The sequence below is a fragment of the Apteryx rowi genome, unplaced genomic scaffold, assembly GCF_003343035.1.
Source record: "Apteryx rowi isolate R43461 unplaced genomic scaffold, aptRow1 scaffold_462, whole genome shotgun sequence".
Taxonomy (NCBI): Eukaryota; Metazoa; Chordata; class Aves; order Apterygiformes; family Apterygidae; genus Apteryx; species Apteryx rowi.
In genome coordinates this window covers 110,590-136,144 of record NW_020450719.1, presented here as the reverse complement: position 1 = coordinate 136,144, position 25,555 = coordinate 110,590, and the positions used below count along the sequence as shown (strand labels likewise).

Here is a 25,555-nt window from a genome sequence, read left to right as displayed (position 1 = left end):
TCTCTCTCTTTCTCTCTCTCTTTCTCTCTCTCTTTCTCTCTCTCTCTCATTCAAATCTTTGTCCTAGCTCTTTCTTACAATATGCTGTTTTCATTCTTCTTGCACAGTCCAGATCTGCCTATTATCTGGAAAATTGCCACATATCATAAGTTCTCGGGTCTTCCTGAAAAACAACCTCTTTAGGGGAAAACAGAAGTTTTGTTGACTTGAAAAATTCATCCTTAATAAGTGACCTGTTGTAAAGGGATTCTCACACCTTTTGTTAGAATCCTGTAAAATTAAAAGTTTAATAAGCAAAACATCAAAGACAGTTCAGCAAATAGAGTAAGGGGCATCCCCTATATCACAGATGTCCAGGTTATCCAGTGAGGTGAATCCTTCAGCAGGACTTGCTTGTTGTTCTTCTTTTTCGGGAGAATGTAGGGAAGCCAGCTGATTTTCGCTTGCCTTCACAAATCCTTTCCAGTGAAGAAGTCTATCCAGCATATGTAAGAATGCAGCAAGAAGAAAGGCTGTATTTTTTGAGTGTCGCTTCTTGTAGCGCCAGAGCTATGGGCAAAAAATATTTAATAGCTGGGACACAGCTTTTATTTGCATAAACCAACTGAAGTTATAGACATATTTTTTCCTAATTCCTAGATATCAAAAAGCCTACTTTTTAAAGGAGGTAATTAACTTGGATCATACTCGGACAACAGCTATGGTCTCCTGAAAAATATAATACTTGCTTCAGAACCTCTTTACTGTATTATAGGAGTTTGAGTCACACTTGCTAATGCAAACGTCTTCAGTTCATGTTTGTTCCTTCTGCCATTAGGCACATTCTGGTGAGCACTGGAAGGAGATGGGGTGAGGATGCATTGTGGTCTCTTAGAGCCTTGATCATATTAACAGACTAAAACAACAATTCTGCATTAAATTATACTTAGGTGAACCTAGAAAGTAGGAAGTAAAAATGAATTACAAATGTTCCGAACAGCTGAACCTTATGAAAACATTCAGTTTTTCTATGTGAACAAACAAGTGAGTTCTGTTATACAGCAAATTGTGCACTGTTCTTGGTGATGCAAAGTCATCTAACTAATCAGTATCAAATTAGTACAACATACAGTCAGTATGTAGAGAGAATAAAGCTATCCTTACTGTATTTTAAAGTTGGATTTGGGTTTTTTTTTCTTTCAGCTTCATGTGAGGACTCGCATAGCTGTTATCCTGCAAAGTGAATGTCACTTAAATCACATTCCAGTCTTTTGATATAGTTTTTAATACTGTTTGTTTGCTATAACTGATACTATAAAGACTACCTGATTTAAAAATCATATAGAAATAATCCTGGTTCAGCCAGTGACTGGGAAGAAGCAACTGACTAGCAAAGAACAGAAAGGTGGATAGGTTTTACATCTCTTAGTAACACAAAGCTTTTCATCACTGCTTTGTAAAGCTTTTATTTGTATTTCCATATTAAGTAGATGGGTAATAAGTCAGTTGTACAGTCTTAAGTCCTATTTGCTGAAAAATCTTAGAATCATGGAATAATTTAGTTTGGAAGGGACCTCCAGAGGTCACCTAGTGCAACTTCCTGCTCAAAGCAGGTCTATTGATTTGGAAATAATTGATATTTAAATTCCAATGTTGTGGGCTTTTAATACTATATTTGAATTGACAGCTAAACTGTTGCTATTTGGAAACTGTATATGCACTTGTAAACTTACCTATAGATGACACATTGATATTTTTTGATCTATTAAACTTGTAATATTATGTGTGTTACCACATAGGAAATATTTTATTACCTAGTTTCTTGACTTCAGATCTTCTAGTGTTGAGGGGAAAAAAAAATGGATCTGAATAAGGGCCTAGAAAACTGGTTGAAGTTTACACCATTGTTAACTTGATGGTGCCATCAGTGAAATAAATGGATTACATTTTTGCAGATGTGGTTTGTCCACAGCCAACGATGGCTGATCAAGCTGCGAATGACCAGCAGTATAACAAACAATTGTCACACTACACAAGAAACTAAGAGCACAAAGTAAATTCTTTTGATATATGCACTATTTTTCAGTATTCAGGATGTTTTTCTTCTGTAAATTAACTTTTTATTCTTAACAGTGCCTGTTAATGAAGTTGCTGTTTTTCTTCCTCAGTAATAGAGAGGCTGATATTAACTTAAATGCCATTAGCTGTACACAGCTGAGAAAATAACATACCATTGTTTGTTTTTTACCTCGGTTGAGGCACTTAAGTATCTGGAAACCTGGACAGCATCTAGTCACTAGATCATTTTATGTGGAGCATTGTGTTAAATACTTTCAAACCCACACATTTTGGAAGATGCAAGAGTGTAGAATGTGGGGACTGAAACTTGTTAAATATTACTGCTTGTGACTGTTCCTTGAAGTCTGGACTGTAAGAGGAGACTATGTTCTTAATTCTGACTTTAAATTCTCACTGTTGCTGAACACACACTGCGTGAAATGTTAGATAATGAACAAGATATCTTAAGCTGCTGTTGTTTCATTGTGTACTGACAGCAACTTTTTTTCAATGTAAAGGAGAAAATCCTCATATTCATCCTCAATGCTCATCTGGTCAAACCAAAATAAAATGTCTAGCGCTACTGTTGTTATACTAGCTTGTAGAGTAAATTAACAGGTTGATCTATTTAATATTTGAGTTTTTGAAAAAGTAGTTGTACTTCTAATTTTAAAGGAGCAAATTGCTTATCTTCTGGTCTTCATCTTATAACAAATTTGAACAATTTTACATCTGCATAAGCGTGTATGTTTGAGTAACTTTTGTTTATTGTATTTAAATGTGCTTTTGCTCAGGGAGGTAATTATCACTGTATTTGTGTTTAAGTTGCCTTGTACTCTTCAATTAAAGTTACTATTTACTACGTGATTTTTCAGATTTATTCTTCTGGGCATCTTAAACTTTGTATAAAAGTTAACAATTATTTTTTAGTATTTAGTTGTTTAACCATCTAATTACACTGTTCTTGGGGACTCTCAGAGCATCAGTATGCTTGTCTATGAAATAGATGTCCATGTAAATTTTAAATACTGTACTTTGACTTGGAATATGTTTGTCTTTCATGACCTCTCAGCTGGGTTTGTTATTTAAGGTGTGATGTCATTCTGTATGACTCAGGAGAGGTATTTCCCCTCTGACTACTTTGATGTTTTTTTCAGAAAATCTCAGGTAGATATGTCTATAGTACAAAAGTTCTGCAGAGTCTTTCAGTAAAAGGTATAAATAACCAGTGCAATACTTGTCCACTAATATGCTCAAAAGCAAGTAGTATTGAATCTGGTAAGAATTTAAAACAATGTTTGCTGTAATTAGCAGCCTCCTGATTTGGCCTAGCAAAATGTTGCTGCCAGTTCCAGTTTTATGTATTCCTTCCTTTCAGTATTTTCCCTTTCCACCAAATCAAGAAATTAGGGGGAGACATTAGAAATATCTTAATAGTTTCCTGAAAACAGTAGTTAGATGGTCAAAATCCCTACTTTTACCAAAGCTTGAATATATTGGCTGGCTTCAGACCACCACAGATGTTTTCAATATCCATTTACATTAAATTCATTTGACAATGAGAATGTTTAGAATGCCAGCACCAAAGAGCTTTTCTTCACAGGCACCAAGGGATACTCTAGAATCATCTTAAAATAAAATAGAAATAAATGTCCAGACAGTACAGAGCTTCTGTTAAGTAGCTGATAAGATTAAAGCAACTTCCTCAGTTGTTTATTAAAGGTTACATTTGCAATAGTAAAAATAGGTAGGACTTGGCATTTCCGTAAGCTTCTGAAAATGGTGGATATAGTTCTCAGCTAAAGGTGGTGACTCCTTAGCTGTTTGTCTAATTATGTTCCTTTTATTTTATACTGTTCTTACAGGTCATATTCAGAAATGTCTTTTAATACTTGGGGGAAAAAAAAACTCTTGTTCATTTCTGGCTCCAGAAGAGAAAAAGCTTAAAACCTCTTTAAGTTTTGCCAGGGTAAATGGAGTAAAATAGGTACTGTCCTTTCATTTCTTCACTTTTTTATATGTAGTTGAATTGGTGGCTTAATTTCATGAGCTGTAATGAGACATGGGCTATGCACTGTTTTGAAACACAAATTAAAAAACCTGCAATGCTTTGGATATTTGATATGCTACGAACCGATAAAAAGTAAAAATGTAAGACCTGCCTGGCCAGACCAAGGACCGGTCTGTCTTCGTATTTGTCCTCCAGTCTATCACTAGGTATCTGAATATCTAGCAATAAGAGAATTATGACCTTTCTTCCTTCAAATTATACCCAAACAAAATACCATTTAAAATATTTAGTGTTTTACACTGGGAGATAATCTTCTCAGCCCCTATAGGCAGTCAGCTGGTCCTCCAGATCTTGAGACTTGAATATTTCAGTTTCTAATGACCATAGGTTACAGTTGCACGATTAAATAAAAATGTGTATATAAATGGGGAAAAGGAATAAATAAGAAATGGACTAAATCCTGTAGCAGACTTTGCTACTTTGAGCTCATTTGTAGCTCATTTGTTGCTACTCCAGTTAGCAGTCAGCTGCAATATTCTGTTGTCAGAATAGTACTTGCCAGAAGAAAGAAAAATCGCTACCTTGGAAAGGACTAATACCACAGACTCAGCATGCAGTTCTGCTGTGCGGGGAGCAGGCCTGACGTGTCTGCCTCCCTCTGCTTTCTCCACTGCTTCTCCTGTTGTCACCTGAGAGAGAGGAAATGCTGACAATTGTGAAGAAGAAGAGAGAATACTGCTGAGAGGATTGGCGCTCATGAGCGGTAAAGATTTGGGAGAGGAGTAGAGCACAAAGATTGTAAGAAACCTCCTGCTCTTTCTCCATCCTGCTTTAAGTGTTCATGAAGGAGTCAGATTAGTTAAGTCCAGGTTGACTACAGTCCAGATAAGACTCTTGAGATGTCCATACGAACAATGGAAACAGTGAATGAGAGACCAAAAGATGACAGAAGTATAAAACCCTGATTCTTGAGTCTGATGGCAGGAGACACCTCAAGTCTGACACCTCAAGGGTGGGCTCAGTCAAGAGGTCTGTACTGAGAAGGGTGCAGCATGGTCTCAGAGCTGTGAATGACCAGGCTCTACCATAACCAGCAGGCTTAGGTTCACAACAACAAACCAGTGTTCATTAAGACAGGTTTGGGCCAGGTCATGACAGCAATTTATTAAGTGATGTGCAATTACATCTATCTTAATTGACCACTTAGGTTTAAATGCTAGTATCAGCAAGTAAATTATTAAAACTGTGAACCTTATGCCTGAAATTTAGCTTGATACTGTTTATCTGCAAAACTGTTTCAGAGCAGAAAACAAGGCAGCAGTAAACTTGTTGATCTGTCACGACTCACTTTTGGCACATATAAACAATTTTTTAAAAAATGGGAAGATGGGGGCAGGTTTTCCTTGACTATTTTTCAAAGAGCATTTTAATTTACCATTTGGCCTGTGGGTCAGGCTCCATCTGCCCCCATCCTCACTTTCTCTAAATGCGTCCCAGGGCTGTTGGCCATTCTTTGGCTTTCCAGTAAAGGAGATTAATCGTTAGGGGTGTTTTGTTCACTGGTCGTTTTCTTTCCTGTCTCGCTGTCTAGAGAATGTGTTACACCTTGCAGTGCTCTGTCAAATGGATGTAAGCCCAATGCCCCCCCCCMCACACACACACACCAAATAGCCCTACAGGGCTCATCTACCCCTCTGCAAAGGGACTTGACCATCTTCTGCTAAATAATTTCTAATTTAACCCTAACCTTGACCCTAGCTGTTGGCTGAGCCTAAGGCAGGACCCCCCCAGCCACTGCCCGGATAAAGCCCTTCTCTCAGCAGCTTTCCCCTTGCAGCCTGCCTTTCCCTGGGGCCGCCCTCAGCCCTCCCGCAGCCCAGCGGCAGGCAGCGGCTGCCGGAGCACAGCGAGGGCCGGCAGCCCCGCTCCGCCCCCGGCTGCCGATGAGGGACGGGCCAGTGGACAGCCTCGAGGCTCCCCAGGGGAAGTGGGGCTGCCTGCCTGCAGCGCCCGGCCGGTGGTGTGGGAGATGGAGAAAGTCCCCGGCTGCCCCTCCGTGGGGGGCAGCTACCCACAAAAAAACGCTGAGATCCTCAGCAGTCAGTACGGCATCAACCTGTTCCTGGCTGGGCTGTTGCTCACCTTCGCCTGGGCTGTGCATGCTGTGGGCATCAGCAAGAGCCACCTGCTCTCCTACCTCATCACCCTGATGCTCATCCAGCTGCTGTGGATGCTGTGGTACCTCTGCAGGAGCTGCACACAGAGGAGGCTGATCCGTGACAAGGACACGCACGCCGGAGCCCGCTGGCTGAAGTGTAAGTACCAGCTGGTGGTGCACAGGTCCTGGCCCTCCACTCAGCAGAGCCTCTGGGAGCATTGAGCCAGGGACCTCTGTGCCGTCACCTGCCGCTGCCACCCCATTACTACCTCTCTCCATCCCTGGCATGAGATATTCAGGTGTTCATGGTCCTATGCACATGTAGTGCACTCAGATTAAATATACACTTAAGCTCAGCACACTAAGAGATTATCTCCAGAGCCTTCTCTTCCTTACACCCCTCCTGACCAGACTAGGCTAGCAGCACTTGAATAATAAAATACAGTGTTTGGAAGAGGCAATTATGAGTGTCATGCATCTCTCCTGGAGGAATTACCATATTTTCCAGGCAACATAGTGCAATTTATTTTAGCCTAGCACTAGTCAAAAAAGGTCCTCAAGTGCTCTCTATACCAATGTAAATCAGAGATTCCCATTTATATCTGTACAGTGATGCCTTAAAAACACCTGAAGTTAGACAGAAGAGGGCAATATCCCTGGACAGAGCAGTTTGCAGTTTAAGTGCATAAAACACCTATCTAAACAAGGAAGCTAAAACTAGCATTAACTTGTAGGAAAAGAATACAAGTTTGCAAGGGTAGTGGTGGGATGTGATGGCCCTTTTTTGTAGTGTCAGGTGCATATTGGAGGTAAAGATACAAACATATGTTGCATGAAGGTGGTTGGGGGACGCATCACAGAGCCATATAGACAGGAATGCTGAGTTTCTGGGTTCCAAGAAAAGGAAACAACTAAGATGAACTCTGTGTAGAATAACAGGCAAGCCCAGTTTTACCAATTGCCTCTTTTCTAGTCTCTGCACTCACTATAAATGGTAGGTTTGAAAGTGAGTGTGTTAAATGGAGTGCAGTAAAACAACTTTCTCATGCGATCATTCATTTCTGCATGAGATAAGAGCAAATTATCACAGCAGCAGCTAATGAAAAGTTCAGATGAAAATTCCCAAAACATCTAAAACCTGATTATTTTGAAAAATAAGGTGTGTAGTTTAATTTGTTCTCACTTTCAGTGGTTGTGTCTTTTTCTTTGCAGCTGTTAACAATTATGCTGTATGAATTGCTCAGGGAAAATCTTTTTTTATGTTTAACATTATACAGCCATGGTCTGTAGACTCTCTCCTGAGGTATGTAATACCTGTGCCAACTGTTGAATCGCTCTCCTTGGTAATTCATTGTTTACCAAAATAATATTCAGCTCTCAAGGATTTTATAAGTATTAGCCTGTGTGGCATAAATCCTGAAGTTCATTATGGCAAGTTTCAATTTGGTCCTATTTTGGAGCAAGTTATGCTATTCTTACTCAGAGAGTAGCTTTTTTTTCCAAAATAGGGAGTAAGTACTGCTTAACAAGAGTACGTACAGCAGAACCCACTGCCCTTTTTCTTTTGGGACAGCATTCACAGCATTTCATTTGTCCTAGAGGATATAAGGAATCACTGAAATTTAGAAATAAGATACTGGAGTGAACTACTAGGTTACCATATCCATTTCTTTTATCTGCACGGGATTGCTCTTTGTAATACATTCTCAAGTGATGCAGATTCCACAGCTTCTCTTAAGCTGCAATTGAACAAATTCCCCCTTGGGGGAAATCTTCCTACACTTTCCTATTCTTCGGAGTTTCTTGTAGTTACAACAAGCCTATACAACTCTTTTATTCTGTGCTGGTAAAAGAAAACTTATCCGAGTTAAGGAAAAACTCAGGAAGCAACTCCTCTGCCAAGGTCCCTTTTACCTTCCTCTGTATCAATGGTTTTGTCATAGAAATTTTTTACCTGGAGGAATAGTCAAAAAAGGGTGGAAAAAAGACATCATCAAGCCTGGAGAAAGGCTTTCATAAGCCTTTCCACAAGGAGTTCTTTGCAATTTTTGAGTAGTCCTATCAGCTATTTCTGAAGCATGTCTCTTTGCTCTCACTGTTAGAGAAAATATCCATGGATTAATGAGTATAAAATATAAACACATACTCGGTATGTTTTCATGATTCACTTCAGACTGTGAATTATCATTTTAGTGAAAGTGGAGATAGCTGTTTATCTACAACATTTTGCTATAATGTATGTTGAAAAAGAATTAGTCAAAACATCTTACAATTGAGTCCTTGCATATAGTTAACAAAGCTAGAAGGACAAATGGCAAATTTACAAAAATTGCTCACAGAAAGGCTTCCTTCAACCTTTTTGTACCTACGATACCAACAGTGAGAACCCTAGAGCACGCTTCTCTTCCACCAAGAACACCTTTTACAGTCTTAATGTGGGAAAAGTTTCAGCAAAGTGCTTTGTCTTTGCTAAGATACAGTAAACATAACCCAAATAATTATAGGGAAACTTAGGAAAACATGTATACATGGACTCCTTCCCTTGACTTATTCCAAATATTATTCCCCCTGTATATTCCCCTGTAAAGGAAAAGCTGTATGAGCATTACATTTCTCCAGCAGCGCAACTTCTGTTTAAAGCGTAGACAGCAAGTCAACTTACAAAGTTCTTGGCAAACTCCAACTTTTATCTTTTTCCTGCTTGCATTAAATTCTCTAATATTTAAGCCCAAACAATACTTTGAGTTTAGAGTGGCATTTTCATAACTGTATCATAATGGCTTCATTCTTCTCAACAGTTAGTAGAAAGAATTAAGCAAGCACTGAACAATACTGAAAATCCTGTTCTTGATCTGCTAATGCACACAGGTTTCAACGAACATTTGAAAACAATCTCCATCTTTAATAACGCGATGTTCAGTAGCAATCATTTCATATTTCTATAACTTTCAAATAGAAATAACATGACAGTGGAATTTATCACTTATAGATACTGGTATATATAAAGTATTTAGTATTAGTATTATGGAAGTTTCCACCAGGAAAAGTTAATATGGGAACCACTAGCATATTTTATGTATGGTCATTATAGTTGTGCTTTGATTTTTGACTGATCAAATTAGTGCAGTTGTTCCCCTTTGAAGCTCCTAAAATATGCATGTTGGGCACTTGGTATATACTTACAGTGCGGTCACCTGAGTGATAGGTAGAAATGTCTATGGTAGTTGGAGTAAATAATCAAACATTAAAAGAAACAACTCATAAAATCTTCTGATCCCTGTAGGACAAAGGCAAAACTACTGATTTCAGTGGGAGCAGATCTGAGCCCACCAAATCTCTGATACATTTAAAGGAAACATGAGGAAAAATACTAAGGCATAAATCGGAAAAGTTCTAGTGAAAGAAACTTTGTGTTTTGTTTTGTGTTTTGTTTTTTTTTTCTCAATGGTCTGCTGGGCATTGATGTAAAACTAGTAGAACTCTACAATCCAAATCCATGACCTTGTGAAATGCAACCAAGAGAGAGTGGAGCTACAGTACAGGTGGTGCCTGTAAAGACAAGGTGCACGTATAGTGCAGGAGACAGACCAGTAATCTGTGTTTGATTTTTATTTTTGTGGATTTAAACCTGATCTTTTTTCTTTCTGTTCCCTTTCCCCTTCCCATTCCCTTTTCTCCTTAGCGAGTGCCTTGTGAGTCTATTCTTGCTGAGCTACTTTGATGGGCAATGATAGAAAGGTTATAGAACTGGATCTTAGGACTCAAAACTTTTACATTATAAAATACATTTCCCACCAGTTTTGTTCTGACATTGCTACTTCACTAAAGCAGTTCCTCAGAGCTTGATCCTGCACCACAAGTTCACTTAGAAATTACCTTACTAGGTCAGGACTGGGGAATTAAATAACTTTATTACACACTCCATAAAGTCAACATATGCATAGCAATTTACTGGAGAATACCTGTGCAAGATTTTTATAATTTTTTTGCTTCAGAAGATAACATTTTCCCTCTTATTGAAACAATTATTGCATACAAAAGTCCCTAAGACAGATTGACATTTGTGAAACAAACTGATAGTTTCCTGCATGCTTTCTAAATAAACCATGAATCATAGTTCATCATATAATCAGATAATAATTTAGGTCAGAAGGTACCTCTGGAAGTCATTAGCTCAACACCCTGCTCAAAGTAGGTCCAATTAGATCAGGTAAAGTTATTTCAATAATATTAAAAATTCTAATTTCCTTTAGAAAAATTTTAATTCTTTAAATAAGGAAGGAAATATGGTTTGATTGCAGAAGTAGATTAGAATTTTTCATGTTTGTGATGCCATTTACTTTAATACATAATGAATATGATACATCTATTTAAATGTAGTGTCCAGTCTTGTATGACGTTAAGAAATTAACTGACATAATAAATAAAAATAAAAATATACAGAATTATACACTTAAATGAACTGCAGAGCTGACTTCTTAGGTTTTGAAATATGAAAGCAAAAGTTGGGGGGGGGGAGGCAAACTGTCTCATAGTAGAAATTACATTCCATAAATAATTTGACACTGTCTTTATTATAGAGATTGTCTGTAAAACAGAAAAATAGAGTCCTACCTGAACTCATATCCTTGTCATTAAACTCTATTCTGAAGTCTGTTTTTGTTTAATGTGGTAAAGGATTGATGAAATGAGTGAACCATGTATTTTAAAGATATCTCTGCCAAAATGGTTTTGACATATTTTTACAGATTCTGAGTTGATTTCTTGTCTGTATTGTAATATAAACCAAAGATGGCTGTGTTAGTGGATGATGAACAAAATGATTCCCAAACATTGCCAAATACATTGTGTTTTTATTGTTTATATGTGATTAATTTTTATTGATACAAGTTTAATAATAAATTTATTATTAATTAAATTATTACATAGGTCAATACAAGTCAAGTGGAGGATGTGGTGCTTATAAGAGAGTCAGGATGTGGTTCCTTATAAAAAATGTATTCATCAATGTCAACTTTAGTGATGTTATTTATTCTATGAGGAATTACAAAGAAAGATTAAGTTATTCACGCTGATCTAAATTTTAAGGTCCATAGCTAAATTTTTATCTCATCTTAATTCAAATAAGCCCAAGTCAAATCCAGTGGAAGCTTCTCTGAATAAGTCTAGAGAACAAACACCAAGCAAATGAAGAGTTTGGCTCAGTAATTTTATTGCCACTTGTGCTTAGTCATACTGGTACAAAACTAATAATTAATAACATACATTATCTTATCATGAGTTTTTAACAAACATTTACATCTCTGAGAGGAAAAGATTGTTATCAAGCAAGTGGAAATGTGTATTTTGAAAGTTCTCTAAAATATGAAAAAAGTATTTGGACACACATATAAGGAATCTTTTTTGGTTAAAAGAATAGATGCTGAAATGAAATCTAAAATCTTTGGTTCCTTTCTAGGAGAACAAACCATACATCTCATCGTGGCTTTGGTGGCTGGCTTGCAGGGCAGCCCCCTGAACAATGCAGGTGGCATTCCAAGTGATTGTGTTACTGCCCGCCCCAGAGCTCGTGGGCCAGGAGACTGTAGCATTATTGTTCAGCTCTCTTGAATGGTATAGTTTGCCGTGTGGCTGTATAGAGCATTAATTCATGCCCTGTGTAACTGCTTCAGTGCTACAGTTACTTGAGAGGGAGATGCTGAGTGCTGTCTGCAAGGTGCTGAGTGCCTTCAGATCCTTGGCCATTACTGCACTGGCCCCTCTATGCTGTCTGTGCTGGGCATGGATGGTGATGAGCTTTAATAATATATTGGGTAGAGTCTTTCATGAACTCCTACAGGGACTTACTGACATTGCTGACCCTCAAGTCAGTTACCTTTTTTGAACATTGACCTACTTTTATTTCTCTAAACAAGATTTTAGCATATTGATACAGATTGTCTGGAGACGTTGTAACTGTACGTTAATGTTTTCTACTATCTTTTTCATTTGTAGGTGGGATTACATTATTTGCAGTGATTACTTTAATTCTGGACTCTTTTAAAATTGGATATTATGTTGATTTTTCAAACTGTTTATCAGCAGCCGAAGGAATTTTTCCTGTTACACATGCAGTACATACTATCTTACAGGTAAAAGCCACTGCATGCAGTCTGTATTTTTTATGAAAAATATCTTTTGTCTTTTTGTCTTCAGTGGATTTTATGTTAATTTAATTTTTAAGCATATTACAGGATAATTTTGAGTGATAAATTCTTGTGCATGTTTATCCTTTCTGTGTGTAAATTCAGGTTTGGCAACCTGAGAATTCAGTAATTACATCTGTAGGTATATATATAAAACTTGCATAGGTAAAAAAAAAATCATCAAAAAATTTTCTCTTATACTTGAAATTACATGTTTTTTTTTTGTTCAAGCTACTTATATAACTTTCACAATTTTCCAGCTGAAATGAACAGCTTGGTTGAAGACGATTCTTTTATTTCTATATGTAGAACTTGCCACACAAGTTCAGTTTAATCTGCCTCTCCTGATATCCCACTGTTGTTAGGGGTAGAGGCCTGATATTTCAAAGGGGCCGTGTATTTAACTAGTTTTAAAATCTCTTGTACACGTTTCCTATAACAAATGAACAAGGATTTTCCTTCTAGAAGCATTTGATTGTGCTTATCAATGGCTGCACAGTAGTAAACACAGTCAGTTACTCCTGAAAAATATTCCAGCAGCTTTTTTATTTTAAGATTGTGGCTCAGTATTATATTGTGATATTCCATAGTTGATCATTTATTGCAAGAGTAAATGTTACTCTTCCTTCTATTTGAAGCATAAATTGCCTGTTCTTTGTAGACCCTTCTTTTGCCATTACACAATGGAGTAAAAAGAAATTGGCCAGTTATCATAAAAGTTTTCCTTATTTTGAGTACTGTTTTCCAGTTCATCTTCCAGATTGTGAGACAGTCTGTGTGAAAATGGAGATACTGAGACCTGTTAGTAATTGCAAGAGCCAGATACATCCTGTGGTTAGGAGAAGATTTTGAGTATCATCTTTCTTATCAGGACAGTCCAAAACTAGAATTCCTCTGAGCCCCTATCAGCAGATTTGTAGCAAAGGAGGAAGGAAAAAGGCACCAGACTAAGATACTCAGTTATACCCAGGTCCACTATCCATGTTCCAAGGTGATTAAGTAACATGGTGATGGGCATATTTAAGCACCCGAATAGAACAGAAAAGGCTTTCCTAGCACTTTTTCTTTCACCTAAGTGAGCTTTTGAGCAATCTAGATTTTTCTATTTTCTGTAACACAGTTTAAACCATAACTCTGACCTCTTTTACCTTTCTCTCTGTGGGTAAAATTCTGATTTGGCTGAAATCAAAGTGGTCATAATTTCACACCCTTGTAATATTCAGTCTCTCTGTCTAGCAATTTCTTTACCTCTCAAAAACAAACGAAAAAATTAAGCCTTTTTCCTGTTGATCTGCATGTAGCATTCTTCATTATATGCAGTGACCCTGCGCTGGCAAGTTCCCATCTACCATGAACTGGAGTGTGGATGAAACTGCACGTAAGAGAGCAGAACAAAGGGAATAAGAATTCTAATTTAAATTGTACATCACCTAATGTTGCTGAATTAATCTTTTGCTTAGCTTAAAATAATGTAATCCAGAATGTTAGCCTGATCACTCAAATAAAAGAGAACAAAAGCGATTTACCAGATATCTCTTACCCATGACAAAACCTCTCATGTCCTTAAAGCTCAGGATAAAATTACAGCAGAGAGCATTCCTACTTATCTGTGTTATGTGAAAAGCTAAGGGTGAGTTTTCTACAGAATATATGTCAGATTCTGTTGTACTTTAATCTAATGAAGCATCATGATGCTTGCCAATAAATTAATAAATATAAATATACTGCAACTGTGCAAAGAATGAACAAACACATATCTGCCTCTGACCTCCACCATTCCAAGACAGCCTCACACTATACTCTTTTACCAACAGAAGTCTCTCTGAGGCAATGAATGTTCTGTGAGCAAAAATGGGACTTTATGTTATTATTTCTTTGCCTTATTAACTTTTCTCTTCCTGTTTTCCATCCACCTTTTTATTTTCAATATCTGAACAGAGCTTCAGAACTTACTGTGTTTAGTTTTGAAGACTGCTTTCACATTTGCTGTTACATTTTACTACGTCTATGCCAGAACTGGAGATTGAATGGTGGTATAGCAGACTGAGGTGCTAATTACTTGTTTCATTTTGGAGTTCCATGATATCTTATAGTCTTTACATTCGGGGTTTTGCAGTGGTCACACCTTCTTTTTTGAAATGTTTCATTAGATGAATGGATGAACACGGTATTACTGGCTACAGAGGGCAGCTGGATACTTGGTTTTGCACTGGCTGTGCCAGCTCCATTCCAGATTTCCAAAAGTGTCCATTAACTCTGTGTGTCTTTGAGTCAGCCATCCTGAGCATGAACAACTGCAGCAGAAGCCACAGTTTTCATTATCCTCCCACAAACAGAAATTCCCATGCTTGATACTTCTTTCCCCCTCCACTTGCTAACTGAGTATTGTTATATCTCCCTCTCTTATTCTCCAGCTTGGGCTTTCTGCACCTTACTTGAGTGCTACTTCATTTGTTCATAATGTGGTCGTCTCTCTTGCTTCCTGGATGTCCGTTTTATTAATGGTTTATTAATAAAGTCTGGAATCCTTTCACTGATCTCTCTCCTTGCTTAGAATTATATATATTTAGTAAACTGTATAAATTTAGCATCACCAGGCCCTACAGTAATCATACTGCTCTTTGCAGTTGGTAGTATTCTTTCCTTTGTCATTGAAATAAAAGTCTCTCCAAATACAGAAGCAAGGTATATTTTGGTGAGTCATACTGAAAATTTCTACTGTTGAGCCACTGATTTTGCACAAGAAATCTTAGGTACCTGATGCCAGATGGGTTTTGGGTGAATGTCATAGGAAATCATGAGTTATTTCACCTAAGTGGAGATGGAGCTGCCTCAGTTTAAATCATCAGAGGAGTTAATCATGTGTTTTCCTCTACAGATACACTTTCCTTTTTGAGCGTCATACCTACTCATTAGTGCAATGACATTTCTCTGTATTCCTTTCATTTAGGTGTACTTTCTTTGGTGTCATGCAAAGGATATTATCCAGTCTTTCAAAACACTTGAAAGGTAAAGTGGATCTGATCCTCATCTGGAATGCTAGTAGGTACAGGTCTGCGCACAGCTTTAACACCTACAGTTTTACTGTATGAAGGACATGGAAAACTTAGAGAGTTTGATTCTTCTCTTACTTGTGTTAATATAAATGAAAAGTAGCTCCATTTACCCAAGTGAATGGATGATCATTAGTCTGATTTATTTTTTTATTCACACTGTGTTTATATTTTGTAATATACAATAGTCACAGAATAAATATATCTTTATCATGAGATAGGGAAATGGACAATGTATGATACCATAAAGCTACCTGCTTTTTTCAGATGAAGGAAGCATCTTGTATGTGTCTTAGGATTATGTACAGTATTATGTTGTCTTTATTTAGCTACAGAAAGGGAATCTGCAGCAGCCACCTGCAGTCAGTACAACATATCTGATGTATTTTATGTTGATCTTTATGGAAAGCATATTTTGGAATGAGATGTGGGAAATACACGCCCTCTCTCCAGCGGTATCCTGAATACTGAAATTAGTAAGGGTTGTGCATGTATCTGACACCAGATCTTGGTTCTTGCAGTGCAACTGATGTGTCCCATTCATCTGAAATAGCTGATACGTTTGTTATAAAACTGAGGACTAGTCTTTGAGGTAGCAAAGCCAGCTCCTGTGTATTTTTTGTTTTGTGAGAATATGAATTAATCTTTGTATACATAGAATATAAATAAACAAACATGGTAACTTTTTAAATATTCATCTCCATGAGCTGACCGGTTTCTACAGGAAGTTATAAAAGAACATACTCTGAAATCTCAGCTCTGGTGAAGATTGCCTTTTTCTTCTGCTCTCTTGAGTAAATGATTAAGCCTTACACCAATGCGAATGCCAGTGAGGAGAGTGATTGCAGAAGGCTTGCAACGTAAGCTGGTGAAACTGTTTATAAAAAGAATTTTTAAAATATTTAATTTCAAGTCTATCACTGAAAACAGTGGAGTAATAAAGAACTGTTTCTAGGTAAAGGAACATTATCAGCCTTGGGTGCAGGAGTATAACCTCTGGCAGAAATGGTAAGAGGTGAAAGGACTGTGCCTAAGAAAGAGACACCATGGCATTCTACAAAAAAAAAGGGGAGTATTAGGCAATTAAGAGCAATTATTGTATGTTTTTTATTAGCAAGTTTTGAGCCATTAACCCACTACTTTCTCTGATGCCTTTCTGTTTCATCAAGTCTGAATTTTCAAAGACTCTTGGAAACCTAGCCTCACTGTCCCAGTAGTCTGAATGGGATGAAGCCTTCTGTTGGTTTCGTCTCTCTCCAGAAGACAGAAATGTGTGAGCTAGAAGCTAGGGAAGGCAGTGGTATCTCTGTAAAGCAAGGCCAGCCACAGTGAGTATGAAGAAGCACCACAGAAGGCTGTGAAATGGGGCTTGCAAAACAATTAATCCTGTTGAGACTGTTCAGCCACTGTCATTAATATGAAGCTTGTCCAGCCCAAAGAATAAAAAACATCATATAAGAGAGCATAACAAATAATAACAACATCCTACATATGGTTTAATACATTAAGCCACTGTGTTTCTATGATATTTTGGAAGTCTAACATTCATTCTGCTCCACTGTGGAACATCTTTAGGAAGATTGGTTATGATTTGTTTTCCTGCACTGACAACTAAATAGTACCACATGCAGTGTCTACAGAAAGTTAATTCGTTTTATTTAACATATATAGAGGTATGCTGTGTGCAGATTCTCTCAATAACTAATCTGTTTTGTAGGTTTGGGGTTATCCATTCTGTGTTCACAAATTTACTCCTGTGGACAAATGGAGTGTTAACGGAGTCAAAACATCAACTTAATGAACATAAGGAAAGACTAATCACGCTTGGTTTTGGGAACATAACAATAGGTAAGCTAAAGAGTTGATACATCTTGGAATTTCTGCTATAATACAGTGTCATACAAAATACTACATCGCTGTAGGATAGAACTGGATATGTGCTGCAGAGCCACTCCTGGGCAAATGATCAGTTCATATCATAACTGCAATGATATATGATCATTAACATTATCACGTGTGTGATCCAAGCTGTCGTTTTCTGTTTACTTATCTCCCCTTTGGATGAGGTCCAGAATAACAACAAATGCCAGAAGTTCGAGACAGTTTTTTTAAAAAACATTTCTTTTGAGGATTAACATTACTAAAGAACCCCTTTATTAATAAATTATGGAAGTAAATTGAACAAAGCAATTTCTAAAACAGAGTTTAATATTTAGAAAGTCATTGATAAAAAGCAGGCATGGATAATCCTGCAAATGCCTCCCATGAGAGTGGTTACGTATGGTGTGTAGTCCCATGGAATTCAGTGAAAAAGTTCACAAAGATAAAGATTATTCATTAGTGCTGCTTTTCAGGAGCCAGATTTTGCTCTGGGAGATTCTTTTGTTATAATGAACAATTTCGTCTTTTGGTAAGGTGATGCAAGTCTCAACAAACATAACTTCTGCGGGTGCCTCATACTTTCAAATGTCACTGAAGCATAGGGAAATGAAAGGTTTTTACCTTTAAAATAAGAACTAAAAGCTCTCAGCAGCTGTAAGTTTCTTCCCATCTGTAAAATTTATCTGTACAGCTGATTGGATTTTGACTGTGTTTGCAGGGAAAAGGGAGAGAGATTTTGAAGGGGAAAATGTTCACATTTTCCTGCCCAATGAATCCAATAGTGCCTGTATCCTAACAGCTCCTTATTTTGCTCTATAAAGCCAAATACTGAATCAGTTTCTTTTTTGCCTACTTCTAGTCTAAACTAATTGAAAAATTTTAGGCATTTTCTATCATTCCCACAAAAGTTCACATTTAAGTAAGAAATTAATTTTAAAACTGGTTTAATATTATAAGTAGTGTTTTCAGACACATAACTATGTCTAAAATTATGCCCACATTTTTTCATCTCTTTGCAAGTCCTATTCTTTAGACATACAGCAGCACTACTAGTACTATCTAAGTTCTGTTACTAATCAAGCAGCTGCATTGATAGTTCAGAGATTCTCTAATCATGGAGCATTAGCAGAGAGCAGGCAAATCACAGGTTATTGGCTCTTCTTGATACTTCTACTTGATAAGTAGAAGCAGTGTTTCCTTATATTATTTCCTAAATATTCTGCTACCAGAATTGTTACACAATTGTACTGTTACCAGTGAAGTTTAGGAGAATATCCACTTTGGCACAGTATTTATGATTATTGCTAAGCAGCTGAGTAGTGAAGTTAGAGATCATACTTCAGTGAACATGCCAAAGCTTGTATCAGGTTAATAATTTAAGTGACATAAGCCTTCTTTTTTTTTTTTTTTAGGCGGCTAACTAAACAGTATGATGTGTTTTACTGAAATCTTATCTTTCATATTTTATTGTTGTTTAACTTTAAACGAGAACTCCTTACCATACACAGCATCTAATCTCTCCCTCTCCTTTAGTTTTAGATGATCATGCACCTCAATGCAATTGTACAACAACAACTCTCTGTTCAATATTTTCTCAAGGAATATATTACCTGTATCCCTTTAATATTGAGTACCATATTCTAGCATCCACGATGCTCTATGTCCTGTGGAAGAATATTGGACGCAAAGTAGAACACCATCAGCAACACAAAACCCCATTCAAATTCCATGGCATAACTGTTGGAATGATTTTTGGACTAATTGTGTTAATTAGCACAATAGCAAAAGTTGTTGTGTATTTAATTCAGATTGGAGGTTCAAAAACCAAAAGTGAGTTAGCACTTACTATGTTTTACTTGCATGCTATCTCTGTATTGGCTCTCATGTGTACAGCTGGAATTGTCGCCCTTCTAATTTACAGACTGGAAGATAGATCATTGGATAATTCAAAAAATCCTGCTAGAAAACTTGATGCAGAACTGCTGGTTGGCACAGCTGCAGGATCCTGGCTCCTCTCTTGGGGTTCGATCCTAGCAATTATCTGTGCCCAAGCTCATCCAAAATATACATGGTATAATCTGCCTTATTCCATCCTGGTTATTATTGAGAAATACATTCAGAACCTCTTTATCATTGAATCCATACATCGCGAACAGGAAAAGGTGAATGATGATATTAAAACTCTTCGAATAGTGACTATATCTAGGGGGAGCACTTTGTCTCTTACCCCCTCGTACAAAGAGATCTACAATGGAAGAGCTGCTCGTGACAATGGAGAGCTGCCGTACTTGCTTAACAGCAGTATCTGTGCGAGAGAAAATGATGGCAGTGGTGGTGCCAAAGAAGAAGCAAGTCAGGCTAATTGTTCAGTCATGCATTCAGCCCCAGATTTCTCATTTTATAGCAGAAATTCAGTTACTAACAACAAGAGAAGGATTCTGAAGAACATTGCGGCATTTTTATTCTTATGCAATCTTTCGGTAAGGCGTTTTGAATATAATTCACAAGTTAATATCCAAAAGCTTCCCAACCTTTCAAACCTGATAAATATACTAAAATTACATAATTTATAGTTTACAGCAAGTCCATTTTACTTCTTCTGGAAGAATAAGTGTATGTGCCTTTGGGGAACAAAGTTTATTTAAATGTGGAATAGATCCTGGAGACTAAACTCTTTTTAGTCACAGTACAGAAATTACATCAGCAGTGAAAGCTGAAATCCTCTTCCATCAGCATGTCCCAGGAACAATAGGGAGGGTTTATTTAGAGATTTCTGAAACTAAATTGCAGTTCAGTGGGTCACAATCATTGTGGGCTAGTCACTCATATTGCTGATGATTAATATTGGCATTGCGTTCTTTCCTTGCAGCTTTGGATACCACCGGCATTTGGTTGCCGCCCAGAATATGACAATGGACTAGAAGAAATCGTTTTTGGCTTTGAACCTTGGATAATTGTTGTGAACCTTGCAATGCCTTTTTCTATTTTCTATCGAATGCATTCAGCTGCCTCACTCTTTGAAGTCAATTGTAAAACATAGATCATATACGGTCCTTCAGTGAACAATTGATTGAATAATTAATTACATAAATAACAGATGAATGAGTGGATGAATGAAAGAGTGAACATAGCAACAGCTGCTCAATACATAGAAGGTTCAATAAATATTTTTTAAAAGAAGGGACCGTAACTAATAGCATGTAATATTTTTTTTATTTTTCTCCCTCCACACATTTTGTTATATATCTGGTATTATTGTCTAGATAGACTTTTCAATATCATACTAATGTCAGCTCTACATAGTAGAGTTAATTCAAGTCTCCTTAGTCTTTGTCTTAGTCATCTGGGATTTGTCCTCTATAATTTGTATTGCTTTATTTTCTTTCACTGTGGCCTGTGAAAGTGATTTAAAAAAATCCATGGTTTAGGAGGGCAAATACCAGGCACTCCTAAACAGAGTGATGCTCCTAAATCCACACAGGCACTCTGAATTCTTAATTCTTAGCTATGTTTTTATAATAAAACCTGGAAAGATTTTCTATTTAGTTGGAATATGGGAATTATTAAACTTATTGATAGAAAAGCAACATATAATTATTATTTTCTTAACTATATACCATGAAATCCAAATAAATAACATGCAGGTTTAGATATTATACTGTATATAATTTCTTCTGGTAAAATGTATTTCAGTTAATGCATCCCCTTTGTCTTGTATTTACTATATGACATAGCTGAAAAATAAAGTTAATCCTTTTACTGAACTACTTATTCACAAATCCTTGAAACTTTTTATGAGAGAAAACTGGTCTTGTAGCTTATGTTTAGGTGCATATGTTCTGTTGCCAGAATGGTATGGATTCCCAGTGTAATTTTTTATGAGCTGCTAACCTCTTTGTACTCTGGTCCCCTGGTTTGAAGCTAATGGTAAGTATTCATATGGGGATGTTATAAAGCACAGCTGATGCCTATGGAAATCTAGAGAGCCCTTGGCTGAGGATTTTACAAGCATGCTTTACAAACTGATGGAACAGTTGCCTGAATTCTCACAAAACACTGAAAAATTAGGTGCCTGAAAAGCTCTTATGATCTGGACCTTAAAGTTCATAAGACTGGAGCAATGGTCTCTGGCAGTGACCAGGGCAGGATGCTAAATGGGAGCCAGACATTGGTCGTAGGTATTTATCAGATAACCTCCCCATTATTAGTGCTAACTCACTAATAAAGTAATCCCAATCTGACAGTCCAGGGGCCTGCAACATTTCTGCCCCTAGCTCTTAAAAGGCCAGTTACACTTATAACCACAGTTGTCACTGCCATCTGTGCAGAAGCAGTCATATTTCCATATGGGAGAGATCCACTTCTGAGACAGGAAGATTAAGGAAAAATTACAACTGGTTTGTCAGCTCGGATCAAAACAAAAATTTCTGCTTTCTACCACTAGATGGCAAACACAGATCATTCAGTAAATTGATTACTTCTAGGAGGTGCTTCACATCACAATTAATCTTCTTTTGTGGTACATACAGCTGTAAGCTGCTTAGGAGTTTTTTGCTACCTGCTTTACCTGTTGCAAAACCCAGATCAGGTAAAGCAACTTTCATCTGTGGTCTCAGCTGAAGTCTGAATTAGTTTAACTGGGAGAACTCTGATGCTCCTGCAAAGTGATTTCAATTGCTAGATTTTGAGTGTTTTCAAAAAAGTCACCACCTGATCACATTGCTGTAATCTCTGCCTTTCTCTACTGCTGCTTGTCATGCTTTTTTATCATGTGTTTATTAGTTTTTACATTCATTCTACAGACTCCCCCATGCCTTCACTTCCTCCCTAGATCGTTCTATCTATCCAATAATATGTTTAGGTATCTTTTAAACTGATATATATAAAAAAATGGAGGATGCTAAGATGATAGAAATACAGTTTCCACAATCCTCAAGCATTTGCCTGAATAGTCAAACTTTGCATGACCATAGATTTTTCCAAGTGTATTTTAGTGTCACTGAAACTTTGGATACCTGGTTCTGAGATGGAAAAGGGTGGAAGTATCACGGTCAAGTCTTTCTAAAAGAACTGAATTCCCTTAATCCAGGGACTTTAAATTCCCTTTTTTATCACTTAAAAAAGATCCAGTGACCATCTGATCCAGTGCTGCTCAGTGGTCTTCATTTACAACTAAATAAAATGAGTCTGAGCTCTGTGTAATCATGAATTACTTTAATTTCCTCCTACTTTGTTTCTTGGCACGTCTGGGAGCACTGACTGTGAATTTGTTTGCTTTTTAATTATTTTATGATCATTTTACAAACCTTCCTGTGTTATACGGCCGGCTTGGAGTCCCTAGACTATAGGTTTAGTGGACAGGATCAGTGCAGAGAGATAGACACCTCCAAAAAACAGCAGGGGAAGTTATCCAAGTAACTTAAGCACATGCTTCTTTCCACCAAGTAGGGAACTTAAGCTCTCTCTGTGGACAATCAGTTCATTTTAAAAAGGTGGGCGTCTCTTCCACTGAGCAGCATGTAATAAATCCTTCAGGATCTAGTCTGCTGACTCCTTCCTAAGCAGGGCCTCCAGGTGCAACAGGCAAGCCTTTCACAGCACACTAGTTACTGTGCTGCTCTGAAGGAGGAATTACACATCCCCATCAAACATGGAAACCTGGAGGCCACAAAAGTTTCTGAATGAAGGTGATCTCCATCCCTTCTCCTGGTGTAGAGAAGCCTGTGCAGCCAGGCACGTGAGGCTTGTGGGACAGGACAGACAGCAGCACAGAGCACGGGCTCCAGACCTGGTTAAGGGTAACTGCCCCCCCCCCCCAAAGTCCCCCAACTCCCCAGGAGCAGGAACCATAGCCCTAGACTGAAGGGAATAGGAGTTCAATCCCTCTCAGGCTCTGAGCAGAGTTTAAAATACCCTTCCCCCATTTCCTGGCTGAATGCTCTTAACATAAAAGGATCATACAAATGTAGGCAATGAAGCTACCATAATGTTGGGGTCTCATTCACTTTAGAGTTTTGGGGTCTCTCCTAAAAACTAGGCATCCTGGTGCAGAGAACAGAGTGTTAGAGGCTTGCCTTGGTCATAAACATGCACAGCTAATTGAAGTTGTGTCCCATAAAGTTTGGGGACAGGCAGGAACAAGTACATAGATAGAGGTGATAACAGGATCTGACAGTCCCAGAAGGTAAGCAGACAAAACTGCCTTAAGTGAATTATGTGGGTTTAAGTACTTAACTTCCAGGATTTTGGCAGGCTGAATAAATAATAAACTCCTGATTCCCACAACATCTCTATATTTTTCACTGAAGTTAATGGGATTTCCTTCTCACACACAAAAAGTTCCCTTTCCAGTATACCCCTAGGTTATCCTCATATTATTTCTGTAGCTCAGAGAGAGAGTACTTTAGAAATTTATATAAGGAGATGAAATTATTCCCATTTAGATATAGTAAACATTATAAACACCAATCAATCTCTTTCTCATGTGCACTCACCCACTATTTCTACATGTAGCTGTAAATATGTTTGAAAGCAACCAGAAATATGGTGACCCAAGGTTATATTCTTCCCTCAGAGCAAACATAACTCCTGTTAATGGGCAGTATGTAGTATACAGAGAAAAAGCTGTGTTCCACAGCATCTATTTGAAGAAATGTTGCTAACAAAGAAAATGAATGGTTCTTACATTTCCCAGGCTAGTACAGCGGTGTTAATATATGTACTAGTAACTGTTGGAACACCGTGCAACATTACCAGATGTTTCAGGAATGACTGGGTGAACAGTTAAAAAATCCTCAACCAAGGATATGTCGAGTCATATAGCTGCAGCAGGATTACAAGTTAATATAGAAACACTTATTTGCAACTTAACATTGTTAAACTTAACATTGTTAAGCAAAGTTTTTTTTTTTTATAGTTCATAGAAAAATGGCAGTATTCTGTATCAAATTATATTTTTTCTTTTGATTTTTTTGTCTGATGTTCCAAGATGGAAGAACTCAAAGCTATCATTCAGATACGTGTAGAGAGATTTGCATGGTAGAGTTTCCAGGATTTCAGGGCTCTCATGGATTTGTTAAAATGTCCTTTTTCAGGAGGAAGTTTTAAGAAAGAGGGTGAAAGAATACTAACAGACTTCAGGCATTAAAGGCCTTGGAGTTTTTACGCTGCTAAAAGTAAAACGTAAAGAACATTTTGTCTGTAACTTTACACAGTCCCTTATTCAGATCAGCAATTTGATATGTGTTTAAGTGCCTTCTGAATAAGGTAGTTTCTCTGTATCTGGGCCTCATTTGCTCATTCCTCTTAAACTCAGAGTATGAAAAGTCTGCAACATGCTGCACTGCATCATTCCCCTGCTTTTGGATATCACCTTCCTATTTGTTATTTTAGAAGATGCTTTCACAGAGCTTGAGGGATTTTTGAAACCTGTTCCTCAGTTATGCATATAATTGTAATGTCTATTCCTGATGGCGTAGACATGAGGAAAATAATTATCAACCATTTATGCGAGACATGAGCCAGATTCAGCCTGTGATTTTTGGCTGAGTAGCTAACCAGTGGCATGGTTGGCTCCGCACATCACCTCCCGCAGAACACAATAACATTTCATCTTGCCCATGACCGACACCGTCACACAATGATCTTTTCCGACACAACATGTGACATTGTCCTGTTCGGGCAGCATCCACCTCAGCACTGGCAGGTAACCGCTTTGATAGGTCCTCTGTGCTCGGAGTGGTAGGACACCTAGAGGGCTCTGCTTATGTCCTGCTCGTGTTAGTCTGCTCCCGTGTGCTCATACCCAGCGTTCGGGTGCATGTGTGAGCACAGCTCCATACACGAGAGGTATGTTGTGTTACTGCTGGCTCACTGCTATGCTAAGGCAAGTACAAGCTCTGACCACAAGCTGGATTATGTCCAGGCAGCTCTGAAATGTTTACTCCTAGCAGATGTTGAAGTTTAGCAGAAATGCGAAGAAGGAAAGCTCAGGCCTAAGAAATTTGCTTGATGAAAGTGAACTGTTGATGAACAGAAGTTGTCCTGTTGCTTGGAAAGATCATAACGAACAGATCTGTCGGTTAAAAAGAAAAATAAAGATAGAGTAGTTTTGTTAGGTTGTAAACTTTCGTTGTTTGCTAGAGATGTTTCTCACTGAAAATGAAGTGCAAATTTAAATTGTAATAATAATGTGACCAGGATAATTTATTTGTAAATTTGATAACAGTTT

At 37.6% G+C, this 25,555-nt stretch overlaps 2 protein-coding genes across 3 annotated transcripts in view; both read left to right on the top strand.

Annotated features, from left to right (window-relative positions):
- TMEM128 (transmembrane protein 128) overlaps nt 1-2,904 on the top strand; it is an 11,671-nt gene extending 8,767 nt beyond the window's left edge. For both annotated transcript variants that reach the window (XM_026077808.1, XM_026077807.1), the window contains one exon: nt 1,183-2,904. In XM_026077808.1, the coding sequence (XP_025933593.1) occupies nt 1,183-1,192 (10 nt within the window). In that variant the 3' untranslated portion in view covers nt 1,193-2,904. The remainder of the gene's footprint in view (nt 1-1,182) is intronic.
- A 3,122-nt stretch (nt 2,905-6,026) lies between these two features.
- On the top strand, nt 6,027-21,038 carry OTOP1 (otopetrin 1). The gene is made up of 6 exons (XM_026077812.1): nt 6,027-6,363; nt 12,201-12,337; nt 15,342-15,400; nt 17,162-17,292; nt 18,859-19,805; nt 20,195-21,038. Exons 1-6 carry the CDS (start codon nt 6,078-6,080, stop codon nt 20,363-20,365), a joined length of 1,731 nt encoding a protein of 576 aa, XP_025933597.1. The 5' UTR covers nt 6,027-6,077; the 3' UTR covers nt 20,366-21,038.
- Nucleotides 21,039-25,555: the final 4,517 nt, after the last annotated feature.